The 22,132-nt window shown below is 37.5% G+C and overlaps 1 protein-coding gene across 4 annotated transcripts in view; it reads right to left on the reverse strand.

Moving 5' to 3' along the window:
- Window positions 1-901: 901 nt before the first annotated feature.
- LOC143904446 (zwei Ig domain protein zig-8) overlaps window positions 902-22,132 on the reverse strand; it is a 125,474-nt gene continuing 104,243 nt past the window's right edge. For 2 of the 4 annotated variants that reach the window (XM_077419147.1, XM_077419145.1), the window contains 3 exons: window positions 17,038-17,209; window positions 15,830-15,986; window positions 902-1,975 (listed from right to left, as the gene is read on the reverse strand). In XM_077419147.1, the coding sequence (XP_077275273.1) occupies window positions 1,839-1,975; window positions 15,830-15,986; window positions 17,038-17,209 (466 nt within the window). In that variant the 3' untranslated portion in view covers window positions 902-1,838. Of the gene's footprint in view, window positions 1,976-8,749; window positions 15,295-15,829; window positions 15,987-17,037; window positions 17,210-22,132 lie in introns of those variants that run through there. The other 2 variants (XM_077419146.1, XM_077419148.1) reach the window with 2 other exon arrangements.

The raw sequence follows: 22,132 nt of genomic DNA on the forward strand, positions 1-22,132 counted from the left end.
ACCGATCTTTTGGAAACCGGTATCAGGAATTCTTCCAATTTTTCGGGAAATAATTAAGTGAATCTCAAAGAATTGTATACGACGGAATTGAACTTCAGTCGATAAAAAAGTAATATCTTTCAATTTATAGCATTTTAGAGAGAGAGAGAGAGAGAAAGAGAGAGAGAGAGAGAGAGAGAGAGAGAGAGAGAGAGAGAAACTATTTGCGTTTCTTATTACATATGTCTTCCGGGGCGAAGCCCGGGTAACCAGCTAGTAATATAAAAATGTGAAAAAATATGTATTAAATTAAGTTTTAAAATGTACACATGTTTGTTCTTGTTTATTTTGTACAGTATAAAAATATATATTTAAATATATGTCGAAATATATACCTTAATTTGTGCAATGATTTTATATACGTATTACATATTGCCTATATTTCTATAATATTATCAATAGAAAATTATTTTCGTTTTTTTCTGGTACATAACTCTATGAATATAAACAAAAAATGAAAATTATAATAATTATTAAAATCAATACCCACCTTATTTTGCTGCGACAATCTGATGAAAGTTTTTTAGTTATTTATATGTAAGGAACACTGACAAGAATGCAATATACTATTGTAGACACACTTATACGCCGGAATTTCATGAAATTCATGACGCATTCTCCTCGACCCTTCGAAGGAAAGGATATAGCACGATACACAATATCAAATTACCTCCGCATCCTTTGGCGCTGCGTGGCCGCTTTAATCCCATTGACTTTAAGAGCTGCGTTCAAAGAAACACCGTGAATTGCGAGAGAGCACAGCGAAAAGAAGGTTCCGGAACATTGAGATCAAATGGAGTATCGCAGGTCATTTAATGAATTATTTGCGCACGAAACTAAATTTAAGAGACAGCATGCGAGGAAACTTGTGCAAAGGACGTTTTATTTTTGTTCCCATTTGCGTGAAATTCTTTCAAAAAACCTACCTTATTTTATATATGCACAATCAGAGAACTGAATGTGAACATACTAAATTTATTGTCTTAATTAATGAGAAAAAGTCGGGGCTTTTAAAGCACGGTCGGCGGAAAAGATTTATGCACACTTATCACTTTTCTATTATTTTACAAGTACAGTCATTCTCTAGTCTAATATATTACGGCAAAGAAATATTACATTACATACGAACCAACTTGGCGTTTATACTCTTTCCCCATGTAAAATTGTTGCAACAAAAACTAATTTTGTATGTATATGATCATTACCTATAATAAATATTTACAAAAATCTGTCATAGAATCTACTTATTGATCATCTTGCTGCAACCAACTTCTCAGTTAGAGCAATTCATAATTTCCACATACATTTTTTAGAATCTAGCCAATTATAATTATTCTTCATCAACATTATCTGTTACATATAAAAACAGATTAACGTTAACTTCTTAAACACGTTGATATTACATTATTTACCCTATTTCCCTTGATTGTATTATGCATTAAGCAGTTATATTTATTTAAATAGTCCAATTTATCAATCATGATATAATTGTGCTCTACGATCTATATAACGTTTTTAAGATATTTTCCGAACTAAATCAAACTTTCTGTAACTTTATTTGTATACGTATTTGCAATTATTGATAGAAGATAAATTCGAACCCTCCAAATAACTCTTATCGCAAACAATTTTTAAATTGTGTAATCTCTTCATCTGGGTATATTATATAGCGCGCTTTATAAATATGTTTCCTATATAGGATCTTCTTTACAAATCTAAATTCGCTTGGTCGCATTTTAGGTACATTTCAACGTTGGGAACGGCAAGAAATAAGCGTGAAATACTGTCGGGTGTGTGCGCTAGAGCAAGAAAGTTTGGCTGTTGCGCGCGAGCATTAGAAACCACGAAAACGGAAGCAGAAGTCCGGGCCAGTGCCTGACGTCACTTCCGGAGGAGACATATCCGGCGTCACGTTGCATGGCTTCCGTGCGTTCCCCTGTAACAGAAAGGCAAAAAAAAAGGAGAGAGTCAAGTGTCAGTGCTACACTCGTCAGCCGTCCCTTGTATCGCGCACGTAATCGTGTATGAATATTTACGAGTGCGGTATCAAATTAACGCGGGTTTCACGCGATATCATCTAATGAGCGCCACGTCGGCGGGAAACGCTTCGCATGGGCAGACGTTGAAAAATTGCCGTATTAGGATATTGAATCCTGGATATCACGCGCCGGAAATCTTGATACTTTTTTGAGAATAATGACACCACCCACACTCGTAAATCAATGTCGCTTCAAAAATTACGAAGATTATGGGTTTCCTCGTGTTACAAGGAAATCCATTAATTATTGCGTTGTTTGAGGCATGTCGATACGCGTCTCTGCTCTCTATCGTTTCTTTATTCTTCGCTATTTAAACTTAATACAATGTTGCGAAAATCAATTTAATGCAATTTGCACAGCAGATACCATCAATTACCATCAAATTCTCAGAACAACAGTTTTACGGAGTAAAAAAATTATCATCAATAAGATCAAACATAGTTTACATCAGTCAACGTATCGAATATGACGTTTATTTTAAATATCGAGATAAATTGAACAGCTCTTGAAATTTTTACGTCTAATTCAAGGCAACCAATCTCTCATGTAGATCGCGTATAACAAAACATTTGCTAATTAGCTGATATTTAGCATAGCCAAAAAATATCAGCGAAATTGAAACTCGTACATTATTGTACGATATATTAAACGATACATAATGCCAGTGCGAAGGAACGCGTTTCGCATATACGGCAACAAACACGTGTAACTACAATCAGCTTGCACGAAGACAGTTAGTTTTACCAAATTCAATCCGCAATATTTCCAGCGAGACGTCAACAACGATAGCTGTCCTGTCCGTCACAGGAAATTTAAAAAAAAAAAAAAATTCGTAAATATTTCAATCATTGCAGCTGTCATACTGCATATGAATTACTTCCGCGGGGTCGGCGGAATAAAGCGATGGGAATAGAGGGAAATCTTTTGCGCTTTGATCTCGCGGAATTTATTTATTTATTTTTCTATTTGCACCCTGAGATCCATCTATGCTCGATCGCGCTAGCGAGTCGGTATAGAAAGCAGTTAAAAATCTTAATGACGAAGAAAACCTTAATTCCGACAGCCGATGGCCCTTTGAAGCTTAATTATTGTTAGATTCCAATCGCGCCTTCATCTTTACGACCATTAACGGGAACGAACGCTGAACTTCACCGGGGAAAACCGGTAACAGGTACTTTATTTTCTGAAATTACGCTTTTAACGACTTCTTCTTTGATTACGCAGCGTTGGTCCTTTAATAGCTGGAATACGTCCGCTTTGTGGTGCGCGAGCAAACTTCACGAACCATTCCTCGTACTCGACGTCCAAAAAAAATAATATATCGATAGCTCTAAAAGTATAAAAGAAAATCGTCACTAAATAGGTCACAATATTGTTATAGGATGACGTTCAATTTGGACAGATAATAGTAACGGTCGTAACGGACCGTCAGTAGCGACGAGACAGCCAGCAGCGACGTTTTATATCGATGAACCGCGCATATTCAGTAGTATAAGTATCGATATGGTCAGTCATGTGGCATAAGCAATATGTCATCAAAATTCCACCAATGATCGGGCACGTGTGCTCACTAATTACAAATTAATAATTAATTTCTTGATAGTAACATGACATATATCGCGAGATGTGAATTGAATTCTACGATTATGCCAACCAAATTATTTTGTTATTAAATGTTTGATGCCGCGAAGAATATGGTTTTTAACTGCTGCATACAGAGCATAACTAAATTGTGTTAATATTTTCTAGAAACATTTACGTTTCAATACTTACAGATATACTTTTAATGGTGTAATAAATACGTTCTAACGCATCTCGATGACATGTGAAAAAATATGACAAATGATAGGTGGCTTTCTGCACGTTACATCGTTACATATTAGACGTATTGGTAATAAGACAATAATTAATTATCAATGCGCATAGCGCAGAAATTCAATGAGGATCGATGACGATCGACTGCACCGTATATCAATGGCGATCTCCAGAATTCGGGCGACAATAATATGCTGCCGAGGCATGCCTGCGTACAGCCGGGGTATGCGTCCCGATCAGGTATTCGTATGAAAGCCGCGTCATTAACCGTATGAATCGCACACGCTCGATCGAGGCGAGCGTGCTGGCTCGATCGCGCACGACCGTGAACGTCGGCGCGTCCGTGTGTTGGTGTCTGGGAATGCGACACGCGTGTATGTACGGGGGCACGTGGCACGCATACGCACGCCGGAACTGCACGCTGCGCCGATTAAAACGGAAGTAAAATATTTGCACGTGCGACGCATCTATATTTTGGAACACGATGATCTATCACCGTTGGTTTGCGATCGCATACGTATATATATACGGCAACACTTGACGGCGTCTACTTGGCACCTCCTGCATGGACAATTCGAAATGCAAATGACGTGCAAACGTACGCTTGATTATATTACCAAGTAGTAGCAAGTTGTAGCACCGACTTCGGCGTGATAATTCCAAACATTCGAGAAAAACTAGTCTCCTCTTGAACTTTCTATAAAAAGTATTTTTTTTTCTCATATAAATAATATTATATTATATAATTTCTGCATTATTATACAGAGAAAATTATAAAAGTAATTATTTTGCAGCTACTGCAATTTATCATATGTTAAAATATAATAGAAAATTGATATTTTAGGTCACTAACAATAAACAAGTACCAGCCATTGCCAAAATTTAAAACTGTTTCAGTTTTATTATAAAAGCGTTGCGTGTATGAATAACTATTAAATTATAATTAAACATAAAAATTGTATGACATTTTTGCTTTCTACGAATAACTAGCTAAACTATAAAAAATAATTAGAATAGTGCAATTAATTTCATTAACCTTACTTTATTAAATATTCCAACCTTTTATTATTCAACGTCATTTTTCACACCCAACGTATTTAAGCTCTTCTGAAAACTAACTGCGATATATTTTAAAATAACACGCGGAATTGATTATTGAGCTGAGCGAGAGCGGAATTAAAAATTAATTTTCAATCTGCAATAGCGGTCCGGTAAAGATCAGTCCGAGCAAATAATATTTCTCTCGCGAGTCAATAATTTTTTCGAGCGATCGGCTTAGAAAGGGAAAAACCACTCAAAAATGTGGCAAATTAAAACTTCACAACGGCATATTAGCGAATGCTCATAATTATGTACATTATAATAACGAGCAACAATGTTCGTTACATTACTTTGATTTTTATATACGCCATTCATCGTAATTACCGACCCAATGTTTTTTCTAAAGTATATATCAACATATAATAAGTGCGAACACGTTCGCATTATAGCTGCGCGAAATCATAATGATTTATGAGCGTTGGAAGTTCACGAGTAAGTTGCACCTTAGCTCTAGCAACTCCTTAGACACTGTCTCGGAAACTGTCTACTCGCGCCGAGAAAGTTACGTCTAAAGCGAGGTAAGAGTGTACAAAGTTGTACAAAAATGGAGATTTTTAGTTAATGGATGCACAATTTTCCGCCTCTCTCTCGCGCGATTTGCGCGCGCGTGTGCATGTGTGTGTGTGTGAGAAAGAAAGAGAGAGAAGAGAGAGAGTAAATTCGTAAATAATTGCTCCGTGCGTAATTAACGATAGATCTCGGATGAATTATTAAATATTTTGGATACTCTTCCCTATAACAAACGAGGAAGTTGGAAGATTAAGGGCTTAGCTTAAGTCCGTTTATAATCCACGTTATATATATAGCTGCGCCGATACGAGCGCTCTAAACTGGCTCTCGGAAGATATCTGTTAAAGTGTGCATTGTCGTATTAAAGGAAATAAATGGATTCCGCAGTTTAAGAACTCTCGTCGTAGCGGGCGCGCGCGGGAGGTGTATGGGGCAACGGATGAAAAATTAGCCGGAACCGAAAATCGAAGCTCGCGGACTTCACTTTGCGCGCGCGCGCGAGTGTATTTCGGATTTCGGCTAGGAAATTTAATAATATCGTACGTTAAGAGAACGCGACACCACGGGAGAAACGGAGAGCGAGATAAGAAACGAGAGGCGAGAGAGATCTACAGGAGAGCGGGGAGTTTGCGAGCCCCGGTATAAACGACAGTCTAGGGAGCCGTTAGGTATTAAACTCCCTGCAAACTTCCGCAGTCCGTCGTGCTCGATATATATTTAAAATATCTTGGAAGTATCCATGAATCGTCTAGACTGAGCCGGCGACGTACCGAGGCACCAGGGATTTCGTTGGATGTCGGAAAGTGATATCATAACTCGCTACAACGGCACGCGGAATGTCCCGATTTGCCGAGTCATATTTAACGCTTGTTTACCTTCCTATCGTTTCTTAAAAGATTTTAATCGATTTCCCTGTGACGCTACCGTAAATATCCGTGATATAAATTTTATTCTTGCCCGTTCGCATTTAATACATCCTTCGCGCAGGCGCGGAGAAACATTTTAACAGATTGCGATAAAGAAATGTGCAAACATCAAAAATCATTTTAAATACGCCTTGCTCGCTGCACCCCTTTCTCAAGATGTACCCTCGAAAGCTCAGCAGTCAGTTGCGAGATGGTGAGAGGGACGAGCTCGAAGAAATGTCGGAAAAAAGAGAAATAAGAACGAAGGAAGAGCCGCGCTTAAATCGAGAGATAGTGAAATTAAAAGCGGTCAAGAGAGAAAGAAGCTTTCGACGGTACCCTCGACCACACCTCTCTCCGGCACTCTCCGCGGCTGCCGACTTTCTGGATGTAACTGTATATAGCTCCGCAAACGAACAAGGCAAAAGATTCTACCGCTTGCGCGCTTCTAAGTAGCACAAGCGGCGCGAAAACTCGGCGATGAGCAATTAGGAAAATTGAATTCCGGCGTAATTAACTTTCTTAATTAATAGGATCGCGGAATTGTATCTTTAATCTGAGCGGCGCTATACCATAAGTGCCGTTGGCAGACGTGCAAATGCACGAGCGGTTAATGACGGGGAAGGAAGAGAAGACCCTAAAGATGGTCAAGGGGAACGCGAAAGGGGCGCGACGACGCGGATAGGGTGAGGGAAGATGCAGGTTGAACGGGGAGGGAAGGAGAAGTGGGTGAGACATAGGACTACCGCAGGAGAGACGGCGACGTTGACTGCGACGCCGGGATGGGGAGTCGCTGTAAGTTTTGATATATGCGCGCCGACATTATTTACGATCGCATAAGAATTAGCTCAGACGGCCGCCAAAGCCCATCCCCCCCGGGGTAAAAGCCGGCGCAAAAAGACCCGGCATCAGACGCGGACTGGCACTGCACTCGAGGTGTTTTTGCACGCGACGCATTGGCTTCCTCAAAATTCGTTAAATCCCGCGCCGCTTTCGACAAATCGCGAGCAAATGGCGCTTCTTGCCCGCGCACGAATGTTATTCGGCAGAAACGTTCACGGCTACTTTAAGGAAATGGCGATGCGAAAAGCTACGTGTGTAGCACTCTCTCCTAAATTATAACACAGAAATCTTAAATTCAAAGATATACGCCATAATGCTTGTTGTGTCATATCGGAAGATGAATAATATTTGATAAAAAAAATGCATATGGCCTTCCACTTTTAGCTTAGATAATTGATTTGGTTTTACCACTCAAATTATAAATTTTATATTAAAAATATGTAATTGAAACATCGATATAAATTATTAGTAAATTAAAAATTACAATTCATTAATAAAAATATAGAATTGGATATATATTTTCCAAAAGTCATAAATAAGTTAAAAATGATAAATTTATAGTTTTATTCAAGTCTTGTTTAGTCTTATCTTATTTAATTTAATTTTTCTCAAATTTTTTTAAATATTTATTTGCTGTATTGGAATGAAGATGATATTTAACTTTGGAAAAAACTAATTTGATTTTAATGTATGTATTATATCTCGAGTGAAATTAAAACTATATTTCATCGGTTTCAACGGTAAGAAATAAAGATGTGACATATATAATTCTTTAAATCAAATAAGTAACTTTGCCAGTGAATAAATTAACAGTAAAGGTTTTTTATTCGACCTAACTGGCTATCATTATAATCGTCACGACAATACTACCATTGCATTGGTTTTTGGTCAATTAATCATCAAGACGTTTCGACCATAGGGTTTGGGTCTTCCTCAATCAATGTAACTGTGATAATAATATATGTATATAAATATTTTATTTAAAATAAAGTGTAATAACATTATAATTTTTTTGTTCGCGCTAGAGTGATAATGCCTGTATTCGGCAAAATGGACTTGTTTGTTGAAGACAAGACGAATAATTCAAGTTTCGAGCTTCGTGCTGGCCCCTCACACGCTTAAACAGTTATCTTTACATTTCTAAACAGAACATTGACAAAGAGGAATCTTAATTAAGCTACACCTATCTTGCACATATTTAAGAATTCGAGAAATCTACAAAATCTGGAACACAAAACAAACCACACAGCTCAAGAAAAAGAGTACTTGTGGATAAAATTACGGAAAAGATAGTAAGAAAGATGATGTTCTTCAGCGGCACACTTAATACTGGAAGAATTTTACTATAGCATTTATCTATCTATATGGTAGATATTTGGTATTGTATATACTTTTCTGGCAAATGCTTTAACCCCTTAACTGTCGATGACGGCTATAGCCGCAAAAATAAAAGTGGCCAAGAGTGCGTATGACGTCTATAGCCGCAACGTAGAAAAACAAAGTAAAACTTTTTGAATTTGCTTGAAACTTGTTACACGGGGGTTTTTGGGGTCGCTGATTACGAATCCGAAGTCAGATGTACAAAATTCAAAATGGCGGATCCAATATGGCGGATCAAAATTACAAAAAATAGTCTGATTTTTATGAAATTTGATACCCTTATGTTTTTTGAGTCTCTGAATCCGAATATGAAGTCAGATTTTCAAAATTCAAAATGGCGGATCAAAATTACAAAAAATGGTCTGATTTTCATGAAATTTGGTACCCTTATGTTTTTTGGGTCTCTGAATCCGAATATGACATCAAAATTAAAAAATGGCAGTAAATAATGGCAGTATAATCACATTACATTCAAATGTGGAATCGGCGGATCCAAAATGGTATAATTTCTTTCTTATTAACCATTTTGAATATATTAATTCTAATGTTAAATTTAGATTCGGAGATCTAAATAACTTCAAAATAATAATAAAATTCCGTCTATTTTTTGTAATTTTGATCCGCCATATTGGACCCGCCATTATTTAATTTTGATGTCATATTCGGATTCAGAGACCCAAAAAACATAAGGGTACCAAATTTCATGAAAATCAGAACATTTCTTGTAATTTTGATCCGCCATATTGGATCTGCCATTTTGAATTTTGAAAATCTGACATCATATTCGGATTCAGAGACCCAAAAAACATAAGGGTACCAAATTTGATGAAAATCAGACCATTTTTTGTAATTTTGATCCGCCATATTGGATCCGCCATTTTGAATTTTGTAAATCTGACATCATATTCGGATTCAGAGACCCAAAAAACATAAGGGTATCAAGTTTCATAATAATTCGATAAACTTTTTTTCAACACACTTTTGGCCCAAATAGTAAAATTCTCTTAAACAGCCAATGGGTTAAATCTGTTTCGTTTGATAATAGCAAGCCGCATTCCAAAAACGATAGTAAAAACAACATTGTCTTTTAAATAAGTAGTACTAGCAAGGGAAAACTCATAACTCTACTGATTTCGATGAAACTTGGCAGGATTTAGAGAGAAAGTTCCTCCGAATATAATAATACTCTTATTTAGGTGCAGACGGTCAACCGTTTCCGAGGTATTTTAATATTTATATATTTTAATATCTATATGTATAAATAAAATAAATTTAGTAGCGTCTATAGTAGAGTTTATTAGGACACTCACATACGAGTATTTGTGGCGTAGTGAATATGGTAACTGCTTCGTAATGTGTAGATTCAAGTTTAAATCCCACAAGTAATTAATTTTTTAAAATTATAAATACAATAATGGTTTATGATAAAAATACAGTCTTGGCCAAAATTATTGGGCACTTTATTAAAATAGAATTCTTTTAAAATAACATTTATTTTTGAAAGAAATAAAAATTAAACATATAAACGCGTTCATAATAATGAACGCTCTAGTAAACAACTTTAAACAATAGAAGCCTTTCCTGGGTATTAGATTCGGCACAGCATAATATGATTACAGGGGTGCTTAATAATAAGGCTGTAATTATTGTTAATTAAAAAAATATATATTATTTTAATATCTATAAACAATTTTTATCTATATAAATTGATATGTTTATATATTAAAGTTATATAAATTTATATATAAATTATAATATAAAGTCATGATATATAAGATAATATAATAGTTATGACATAAAGTCTACGAATTATAAGATTTGTTACCATTCCACTACAAATACTCGTATGTGAATGTTCTAATAAACTCTACCCTAAAAAGACGCTACTAAATTTATTATTTAAATATCTCGTAAACGGTTGACCGTCTGCACCCAAATAGTGGTATCATTATATTCGGACGAACTTTCTCGGTAAATTCTATCAATTAGTTCATCGAAATTAGTAGAATTTAGTTTTGAGTCTTGATTTGTGGGAATAAAGCATCAATATAATATCATTGTGATACCGATGTAATAAGAAAAGATACCACTGTTATACCAATCAATTTTTATTTTGATTATTTAAAAAGATCCGGAAACTGTATTTGTATATCGATATTTTTTTAAAATAATTTTAAATTCTTTCTTTAAACTTTTTATGGACGATATATGCTGATATCTCCTTTCATTAAATATGTCCCGTGCTATTCGATTTCAAATATAAGAATTTTTGTTCAATATCAAGCGATTAAAGACAATTAGAGAGATATTAGCGAACTATATATATCATAGTAGGCACCTATAATTTTTTTTATCGGTAAAGACTATATGTAGATGTTTCACTTGTGTCGATCATCTATTTTGGCTTTCAAATACTGATTTTATCATTTAACTTGACATTAAGATGATTATCACTAATCATTTTAAAATTAATTTAGCTTTGCGTACATGTACTTTCCTAGCATGTAATACATATTATAGAATTAAAAACGAAACGATCACAAAAATTATTTTTATTAATTTTCTTTCCTTAACGTTTGTCATCCGGAGAAAAAGCAACCAGCGCGTTACCTATTACGTGGCGCACTGTATTTAAAAACGATGCGAAATTAAAAGAACGTGTACATTTTCTCCACAAATCATATGATTTTCATGCTTGTGTTGTATTATATTTTTTCTAACGCATAAAACATAAATGTTACAAGATTAAACATCAGATTGTAAAGCGCGAGATTTAAATAGTACTTATATAAACAAATAGATAGATGAATAGATAAATAAATGAAGAGAGGAGAACATAAGAGCGAGATCGAACAAATAAAACGTCGATTTATAAGGGGACACTAGGACGATTATGTTGACGATGATGATATGATAACATTTCTCTTTCTTTCTCCTTCTCTCTTAAATCTAAATTACTCGATTTTAACACATATATTAAAAGAATCTCTTTTAATATTCAATCAATTATGTATAATGTGCAATCAATCGAGCCTGTTAAAAATTTCATCCGCTCAGTCGTTTTGTAGATATGACCATCGCGAGACACTATACCGTGTCTCTTAATATTATACTTTCGGTTAAGCTTCAACGTGCGATTATCGTACTTTCGCGAAAAACTCGACACCTGTTGTTTGTTGTTTTACGCGCGACAGCTGACCATGCGTCTCCTCATAATAACTCCTAGGCGTGTTATCATATGATTGGGCCACATAATGTTCGGTAAGGGAGGAGATCGGCTCTCGTGAGCCTGATAATGGTCAGAGTTTCGAGAAAAGTGAAAAAAAGAAATCAACCATTCTATATATAGTTTTCGTGAACATTATCTTTTAGGCTCGCAGGGATATTTTCGCGTGTTTATATTATTCTTGAATACGTCAAAGTTAAAAATAAAAATAAAAAATATTTCTTTAAAATCTGACCCTACAGTGTAATTAGCCGTCATAATTCTGCCTCCCGTTTTATTTATGTGTTTTGAAATAGATCTGGGTTTTCTCCTCTTCGTATTATCATTAATTATCTACTGTCAATTTATAACAATCTTCTAATTAGTACAGGCTATTTATTATATGGAGAGCATATATTCATATAGATTACCAGAGTTAAAAGCTCGTGTAGAAACATTCCGATGTGTATTTTAAAATCTATGTATTTTAACTGTTCTATAACTTCCGCGAGAAATATCCCATACTTCGGGACGTGTTCACAAAATTGTTAATCAAATTAACGCTCTGTCAAATAAAATCTCATAAAATAGTTCGCCCGTCGCTGATTCATTGAATCGCGGACCTCAAACTTTAATCGGCGAGAATGCGAAGACTTAATCAACTCTTTAATCTTGAGGAGCTATAATAGTCGTATCAGCTTAGTCCCGATTATCAGTATAGATGCCAATAATTAATTGGAGGATGATCAATTATTGGTTATCCCCGTGGCATTCCCGATACACGGCCGGCGAAAGTTTTCTTCCTTCCACCATTTTTCTTCGATAAGATTGAACACAAAGTTTTGATATGATCTCGCTAGATCGACATTGTTATACGAGGAAACCGCGAGCTGGGCTGTGTTTTGGAATAATTTTTAAACTATAGTTTAGACGAGATCTTTTTTGAGAGAAATATTTGTAATAACATTACGACTGCGTATTTTCAACTTTAAACACGATCAGCCAAATCCATTAATTGATTTTCAGAAACTAGGGCAAATTTTTAGTTGCATTTATCTTTCATTCTACTATAATCTATTTAATTTTAATTGACACGAGAATTTTTATCTACGATTTCAAGTCCACTTCGCACATTATATTTGCGTGTCATCCAGCAGCAGTATATTTTTGTGCAGGCGCGCTCTCATAAAAATGCCCACTGTCCCGTTTAATCCCATCGCAATGGCACTTCCTTCGGACCCCGGGCTCGTTCGTGCCGATAAACTGGCGCGCGAATTCGCAATCTGCAAAACTAGAAAACAAGTGGCCGGACTTCTGATTTATCGTCCGGGCCGCTCTCGCGCGCGGCCACGAATACGTATCGTGCCTGCGGTTGATGAATCGTATACGCGCGTACGTAAATATACACACGTGAGTGAAACGGCTATTGCAAAGTGACTCGCGATCAGACGAAAATTCAGTTTTGCGATATCGCGCGAGTGGATTTAACACGGGTCCCCTTCTATTCGCCGCGTGCGGTTTTTCCGTGTCTCTTCATTCTGAGCGGTTCAACAGATTCGATTATAAATTGAGGAATTATATATACGTATAACTTCTTCTATATCGCAATTGCACGCAACAGATATTTAATTATCCGCCTTTTTTATAGTCGTAATATACAGCCGTAACTTACACACGCGTTAAATACTGGCGTAACGAGTAAATGTACAATTTATACATGTTGCTCGGTCCGTGGAAGCAGCGAATTAATTCTATATTCTCTCGGAGATTTACTCCGACGTGCACGTGTATGTATGTGAGTATTCTACGCGGAGTCATAATTTTACAGTATTTAAACTGTGTTTATGACTGTATAAATAATAATGAGATTTTTTGTGAGCTATACGTCAGGTATGATATTGTTATGCTTCTTTCTCTTTTCATTATTCCGTTGTATTAAAATATAATAAACTTTCACCAAAATGAGAAATGGTAAGGCGTCTAAGAAAGAATGTCGTCTCCCATTCTTTTCCATTCTCTTCAAAAAATAATATTGCACACGTAAATATTTAATTATTCGCAACAATTATTTGTCAAAACGTTCACGCATTTACACAATTTTATTTAAATAATAGTTCTAAAAGACAAGTTCACAAAAGCAGGATTAAATAACATCGATAATTCATATCTCGATTTCCCAAATCCTCCGTTACACGTCGATCCGCGTGATTCGTTTCCACATCTCTATCGCGATATTTGTGCCGATACACCCTCGTAAAAATCGGACGATGCACTTCGCTTAGTTACGCGCGGTCGAGACAGTTTCCTTCGGGCGCGTCATAAACCGCGTAAATCCGCAATCTACGATGCCGCGAGTCGCCCAAGTTTTGATATACAGCCGCACGGGAGGCGTTTCGCGTGCGGATAGACACCGGGTCAGATAGCGGCGCGCATATACACGCGTGCGTGTGCACACACGCGCTCTCTCGCTGCTGGGGAAAAATGTGACTCCGCGCGCGCCGCGCCACGGGCGCGCTTCCTCGCAATAACCTCCGAAGGGAAATTCACGATAATAGAGACTATACCCAGCACGTGAATTTCGCATGCAATTGTCCCCGCGATCCCACGACGTCTGCCTCCAGGCTCTCCTCCGCTCTTCCGCGGATCCCCCTCGGACCTCTTCCGTGCCATTCGTTCCATTTCAGCCGGCGCGTGTTCGCACACACACTTTTCAGCTTCTACCGGTGTCTCCATAATTTCCGTTACTTTTGCTTTGTTACCTTATTATTTTTCTTCCTGATGGTATGCGCTCTCGTAACGACTGTCGCGTACGCGAAGAAAAATCGACTTAAGACTCGACTTTTTTCGAAAGAGAGAGGAAAAGAAAGAAACAAATGAGAAGAAAAGTCTGTGTACCAATCTTTACTGAACTTTGTTAAAAAATGTGTTAAAAAATGCACGATATAAAGACGAGAGATAAGGTAAACCGTCTTTTTTCTCTCCGTTGACTTTATCGACTGTGCGTTCAAAACTATTTACTTTCGTTTTCATTTTTCCCTGTCTCTTCGCGCGTTTCTCCCTCTATCTCTCCTCATATTTATTTTCTCAATCTTAAAGAGAAGGAAAACAACAAAATAGGAAATAATGCAGCGTAGCTTGAATGGAGGGAGGAAAACGCGAAGAATCTCCGCTTATATCTACTTCTTTCCACCGCAAGTTTCTTCCTTTCTCTCGAACTCCACTCCCTCTTCGTCACCGTCCTTCTATCTGTGAACCGTAATTTCTCTTCTTCCGCGATTTCTCGTTCCTCGTCCCTCTCGGACATTCCCGCTTTTCGTCTCGCGCAGGAGTACACGCGCGCCCGAGCGCGAGCGGGTCTTCCGTCTTTTCCATCCCTTCGCAACCCTCCCGCAGCCCTCCTCCCTCTCTCGTCCTTCCGCTCCTTTTCATCCCATGCCGTGGCGACCGAGGGGCTGAGCTAGACAAATAGCTTCAGCGTGAAATACCGCCGCCTCTTTAAAACTTTAAAGTGTTTCAAGTAATCCTAAGGCACGACTTTACATCATGGTTGTACCCCGCGGAGGATACACGCGAGCGTGGAGGAGGAAATGGAATATCGGTGCGCCCGCGGTGGGCTTCCGGCTACGCTCGCGTAGTAACATCCGGCGACAGCAAGATTTCCCGGAAGATCGCGAGGCACCGTAAGTGTACTGTTATTATATCATTATATGTTTCGCGAAGTGTATCTGATATATATATACTTTTCTATTATGTCTGTTATTTTAGTCCTTCAACTTGTTTTACCTTCTATATATATATATATATATATATATATATATATATACGTTCCATTTAATTTTAAATAAATATTTTTGCGGCGCATGCAATCGATAACTAAATATATAAATGTATAAATATACTTATATTACAGTCTAATTATTTGCGAATATATCGCTATAGTTTATTTTCTCGCTACGATATACCCGTGTGAGTGGTAAAAGACTGAGACTAACCTTCCTCAACGACTAAGGTGACAGTGGCTGATCGACCCTCCGTCGGCCTGCATGAATAGTTCCCGACGTCATCTTGAGTCATCGCCGCCAAAGTCAACACGGATACCGTACGTGCCGCACCCCTTTCGGTCTCTACATTTATCCCTCCACGCGCTGCCTGGATGAAGAGCAAACAAGTGAATTCAACGATAAAGTAAGTAATAAGGAATTTTTTCAATATTTGTGAGATATAGAAGCAAGATGCAAGTTTTTCTCATTTTCCATTTGTAATCTAGAGCCGAAAGATTTTGACATACATTGCTAAGACCTTATTTCGTCGAAATGTATATAAAAACCTCTACATTTAGTCTTGTTATAGAATTTTATGCATTAATGAATAAATTTGAGTTTTTGTTTCTATATCTCTCACATCATGTTACATGTTTGAACGGAAATTTTATTATGCAAATGCGTATTTTTATGTGTGTCAACGTAAGCGCGATTATTACTACTTGAATCAATAGAATAAATGCAAACTGTCATTCATGCTACGTAACATACAAGTTTCATTCCAAAATGAAATAATTAAAGTGATAATTAATATGCTAAACTGACAGCGCATAAAGTCGCACATGCAAGGAAATAATGGGACCTATAACATACATCCAAAAAGTATGGCAATATCAACATCAATTTCATGACAATCTTTTTTTCAACATGCATATCATTATACGGTCGCAAGGCCATTCCGCAAATATAGGTTGTAATATACATTACAATTTCACGTAACATTTTATATCTTCGAAACGCAAAGAGTCTCACTTTGTGTATATAATAAACAATAAATAATGTAAAAGAAAAATATCACTAAAGAAGACTGACGAGTTTTAGATCGACGTTTCAAAAGACGCGCAACCAGGCAAGATAATCGCGCGCAGTCTCGCGGTGGCAAAACCCGCGTCGACTCTCGCCAAATCGATCAGCTTTCAACCATCACGTATTTCGCGCGAAAGAAACAGCCGGCGCAGGCTACCACGCAAACAAAAATGTTGGGGAGACACCGGTAGGGGGTAGGGGCCATATGACCCATATCCCTTCGCGTCGGGGCGCGCGATGATATACGAGCGCCCCTTTTTTCTCTCTCCTATCCTTCCGATTCCCGCGGTCGTCAAACAGAAATTTCATTAGAGCGGCCCGGCCCCGCGCGTATCCAGCTGAGGCTGCATTACCTGGAATGTTAGGAGTTTGTTATCCCGTAGCCATTGTACACCCCTGATAGGACGGGTCTGATACGGCGACAATATGACGCACCTCAGGGTGATCGTCGAGCCCGATGGCACCCTTTGCTCCCGGGGACCCATTATGTCCGCCACCGGCGCCGTACTCTCGTAGCCTGGAAGTCATGTACGGACAAATATCATGCGGCGATTGAAGGCAATTGAATGACCGCGTCGTGACGAGATTACGCGCATATCCGATAGTCGAGGGTAAACCGCGATGGGGGAGGGGAGGGGCACGCCGCAACAACGAATTTCTTGACTGAATCTCAAGATTCGGCTGGGATCTTGATTTGAAACGGAAATGCAATCGGGATCCCTTGACCGATGCACTGCTTTAGAAGCGGCAAGCTTGAGTATATCAACGTACGTGCTTTAGTATCAACACACGCAATATCAATTCTCTTTGTATGAAATGCAATTTCGCGAAGTTAAAATTTTATTTGGATTATACGTGTATATTGTTTATTTAACGAATATATTAAATTGTGATATTTTTGCGTGAAAAAGTTATAGGTATAATAATACGCGCGCGCGCGCGATAGGCGCAAACAATACTTTTATTTATCAAAAATAATTTGCGGTCGTTGATTGTAATTGGTAATAATTATTGAAATATTTGTTTTGTTAGACAAGCAGCTCGAAATTGATTAATAAATCAATTGCTAAAATGTAAAATATATATTTGTAGCATTTCTGATGTATATATTTAAATTAAACGCAATATAATCGATATATAATAAATACCACCCAATCAAAATTTACTCAGTGTCTGGATGTTATTTACATTTACTTTTACGTCGTGAAAAGAGCGTATAAATGGAAGAGAATATATTTTTTGAAAGACACTTAACGTATACATTTACTCTAATTCATAAAGAGATTTTCACAAAATCCCGGCGAATGATGTCGAAATGGCGAACAAAGGGCGGCGAGCACAAAGGAATTTACAACTTTTTAATTGACAACGTCATAACGAGCGTGACGTATCGTGAATACCCTCTAATTGATGCAATCCGTTTCTCGGTTTTAATATCTCAACGAGCGACATTAACGCACTAGACCTCTTCTCTCCCGATGGAAAGAAACACTCTGCAATAGCGCGCTTTTGCGCGCATCATCAAGGGTACTCGACGAATGTTATGTAATGATTTTAATTAATGCCAGCGTTATATATCCACTTTCATTGCGCCGGTGCTCCGCCGTCGACGCGGCACAAAGTAGAGAAAGCTGAGGTAAAATGTAAAAAAAAAACCGCGCGTAGTGACACGCACTCACACGTAGATACACCGTCAAGCTTGTACATTTTTGTTTAGGATAAGCCAGGGACAAGTATTCGTTTTAATGCGCGAGCCGCCGCGCGCGGCACTGTATGCATCAGTCTTTACAAAGTGTACCGTAAATTACCTCCCGCCTTGAAAACTCGCTTTGGTTCCTTATTACACATGCGATGAATTATGAACGGGCTTCCCATTACGAACTTTGCTACGTAATAAAGCTCCGTTTTTCTTTTGTAGCGCGTCCCATCCACGCACGGTTGCCTTTCGTCTTTACATATTTTGAGAATATCATGCTAACTCTCTTTAGAACTGAGTATACATAGATTCTCGAAATGTATATCGTCATAAGATTAAGATATTAACCTGAGCGAAGACCTGATGCGCTGAAAATTGCATGACTTGAATTTAAATGATTATTATGGAATATTATGTCGAGAGAATAGCATACAGTAGTACTGACATAATTTAAAATCATCGCACGCGAAAATTATACTTTTTGTAACCTGATATTGATAACCGATGTAAGCTCTTCTCTGATTAGATTAATAATTCATCATCTCCGAAGCGGAAAAGAAAAATAGCCGAAAGAGTGGAGTTCTCCGTCTCCGTATAAAAATATCGAGGCTCGTATACATTATTCAGTACGAGGATCGCGGTCGGGACTCATTTAGCGGCTCAACCTCTGTCCCTTAGAACTCTCAACTCTCGGTGGCCGAAGAAAAAGATACGAAGAAGCCAGGACCGCGGGATTAAGGATAATCCTATTAGACTTAAATGAATCCGGCGACGACTGCGTTCCCTCTAGCGAAATATTATGTTATGCTGTTATTACTGTAAACTCGCTCGCCGACGTTTCTTTTTTGAGCGTGCAGTCTTGCTTGCTCTTTTTTTGCGTCGCCGAGAACTTTGTGGATAAATTCTCTCATGATCCACTGGTATACCCACCGCGAGTTGCAATACCCAAGTGCAAATTCTTCATGTCAGTATATCAAGCATATGCCGGAGTTTTTATCGAGTTTTATCCGATTATGTATGTTTTCTAATTACTTGTAACAAAATTAAATATTATAATACAGTTCAATGACAAAATGCAATAATAATACGTAATTTATAACTAATAATCATTTTTAATCATTAAATTATATTATATATTATATACAACCTGTGAAACACGATTGCGCGGAGAAAAAAATTTACTATGCTATTGTGTCACATTATTATTCGCATACACGCGGCGCGTCGTACTTCCATTTGCTTATTTGTTCCCTTTATTTATCTGTTATGAAACTTCGACAATATAGCTGGCAGCGATCTGTGACCATCTTTAAGTCTCGCATACATCGCGAACAAAAGCGAAAGAAGAAACTTGGCGCGAGTATATTTATTAGTCGGGTGAAACTGCATGGAGAGTGTTCTGAGCGGAAACACGTGATACGAAGAGAAATATTCACGCGCGGCTGCAACTTTGCCATTAAGTTGATAGTACCGCAAAATAGATGAAAACATATCGCAATAATTAATGGGAAAGTAAGGCGGGATGTCCAAAGAAATAATTAATTTCATCGTTCGCGCGTTCGTATTTCTGACGCGCTCTGTATTTCTGTAAAGACTATAAAAACGACGAAAAGATCGAGAAGAAATCAAGAATCACGCGATCAACGACACAAGTCGCGGTGTTTCGGCAACATTTGTGAGATTTCCAATGATTTTGAGCGGCGGTATCAAGAGTAGACGGGTATCAAGCTCCTCGATATCGAGAAAACGCAGCTTCTCGTAATCTGCCGTCCCCGGCGTAAACGAAAAAGTGTAGACGCCGGAACATCGAAGGCGTCAAGCGAGAGAGGACGACGTGTCTGAAATAAAACGACGTTACTTAAAAAGAATTATGAAGCGGCTGTGAAGAAAGTTCGCAAGAAGAATCGACGACGACGGATCACGAGCGTCAAAGCCAGGACGGTGTCGCACTTATCCTTAAGTGATTGATGTCGCTCGGTTCTGCGAGAAAAATAAAAAGCAAGCTTCTAATGATTTTTTAAAGGGTGTTCGGTGTACTACGACGAAAACGCGCGCCGGAGTTTATTAATATATTTATGAAAGATGCGATACACGTTATCGACGTCGACGCCCGAGTCCTTCAATACGATATTTCAATAATATTTTAAATAATCTTTGATTGTTCATTTTCATTGTCATATTTATCTATCGCGTTTGTTTGTCACTTACAATAAATGTTATGTTTCGCGGGAGAATATTTACAATAAAATTAGAAATATAATATTAAAGCTGCGGTTATAATCGATAATTGTTTGACGTGTGTATTACGAACTATCGCCTTCAAATATCGAATATCGGCGATATGCGAATTTAGACTCGAAACCTCGCTCGAAACGGTCGAAGCAGTTCGCCAGATACGTACGCGTATATACGCTATGCAGATCTGATAATAAACTTTCATATAATGCACTCGCTACAGTTTCACAGGGTATTACAGTGAACAACAGAAATAACGCTGTTTACTCGCCCAAAAGTTTGCCACCGACCGTCTAAAGCGGTAAACAGGCATCGCGCAAGTTCTAAACATACGTTGTAATGTTACACTCGTAAAAGCTCAACCTAATCTTCCGTATACGCTTTTGACCGTTATATCTAATTCACTGGATTTTACGTCTGTAATATTGGTATAATTTTTAAGTTAATGTAAATTTTTGTAAATCCAACGTGTTTATATATGTTTCTAAATTTGCGATTTTCACAAAAAATAAATAATACAAAAAAAATAATATAGAAAAAAGACACAGTAAACATTAATGCACATGAAAGCAGTAATAATAATATATATCAATTTAATAAAATGTAATTTTTTATCTTGCAGATATAAATAATGGATAATAAAAATAGCAAGGAAATAGCAAAAAAATGTATTCTACAATCTACATTTATAAAGTATCTGCAGATAAAAATAATTCAAAATCTTTAGTAATTAGTTGTATTAGTCATGTCACTCAGATCGCTAAAATATTGTTTTAAAGTATCTGCAGATATACATAACTTAATAGCTAATAAATCTAATCCTCTTTTAAAAATCTGTATAGCAGTTAGCAGTTAATCGTGTAACTCAGATCGCTGAAATATTGTTCGGTGAAATACTAAAAACAGAATTAATGGTGACAATGATACCTTACAGGGGGGATGCCTTACATTTGTAATGATTGTATTACAAGAAAGCGCGCTTTCTTTGCTTTTGATAATTATCAGTAAGCTTAGCGCTGTACCTCGCGGCTGATTAATCGCGCTTTTTCCAACTGATGCAATCTTAACGACGATTCAACCAGCGCTTTCGGTCCCGCTACTTTCCGAGTGGCGAAACAAAGCGGAAATTGCCAGTCGTTGGCGATAAAAGTTATATTTTTAAATCTCTCGGTAACTAGGTCAATCTTTGCACCCGAGGGAATTTTACAGATTTATACCGGTGAATATTTTTATTGTGAGGTGATGTTCATATTGTGACGTTCATCGCGCGTATTTTATTACGTTCATCATTCGTGGCGCGCATGCCGATAGAATGCAGAAACGGATGAATTTGAAAGGAGAGAGAGAGAGAGAGAGAGAGAGAAAGCAAAAAAAATGCATTCTATCCGGGGTCCGCGAAACTTTCAACGAAGTTTTGATTGCATAATTGTACGCTTGTCCGAGTTTCGTGTCGATCAAGAAATTCATAAAATAATTTGCATGATATAATTTCAAACTGCGCGATACAGGCGTCCCAT

This window comes from Temnothorax americanus, unplaced genomic scaffold (genome assembly GCF_048541705.1).
Source record: "Temnothorax americanus isolate GAGA-0224 unplaced genomic scaffold, ASM4854170v1 Scaffold52, whole genome shotgun sequence".
NCBI classification, from domain to species: domain Eukaryota; kingdom Metazoa; phylum Arthropoda; class Insecta; order Hymenoptera; family Formicidae; genus Temnothorax; species Temnothorax americanus.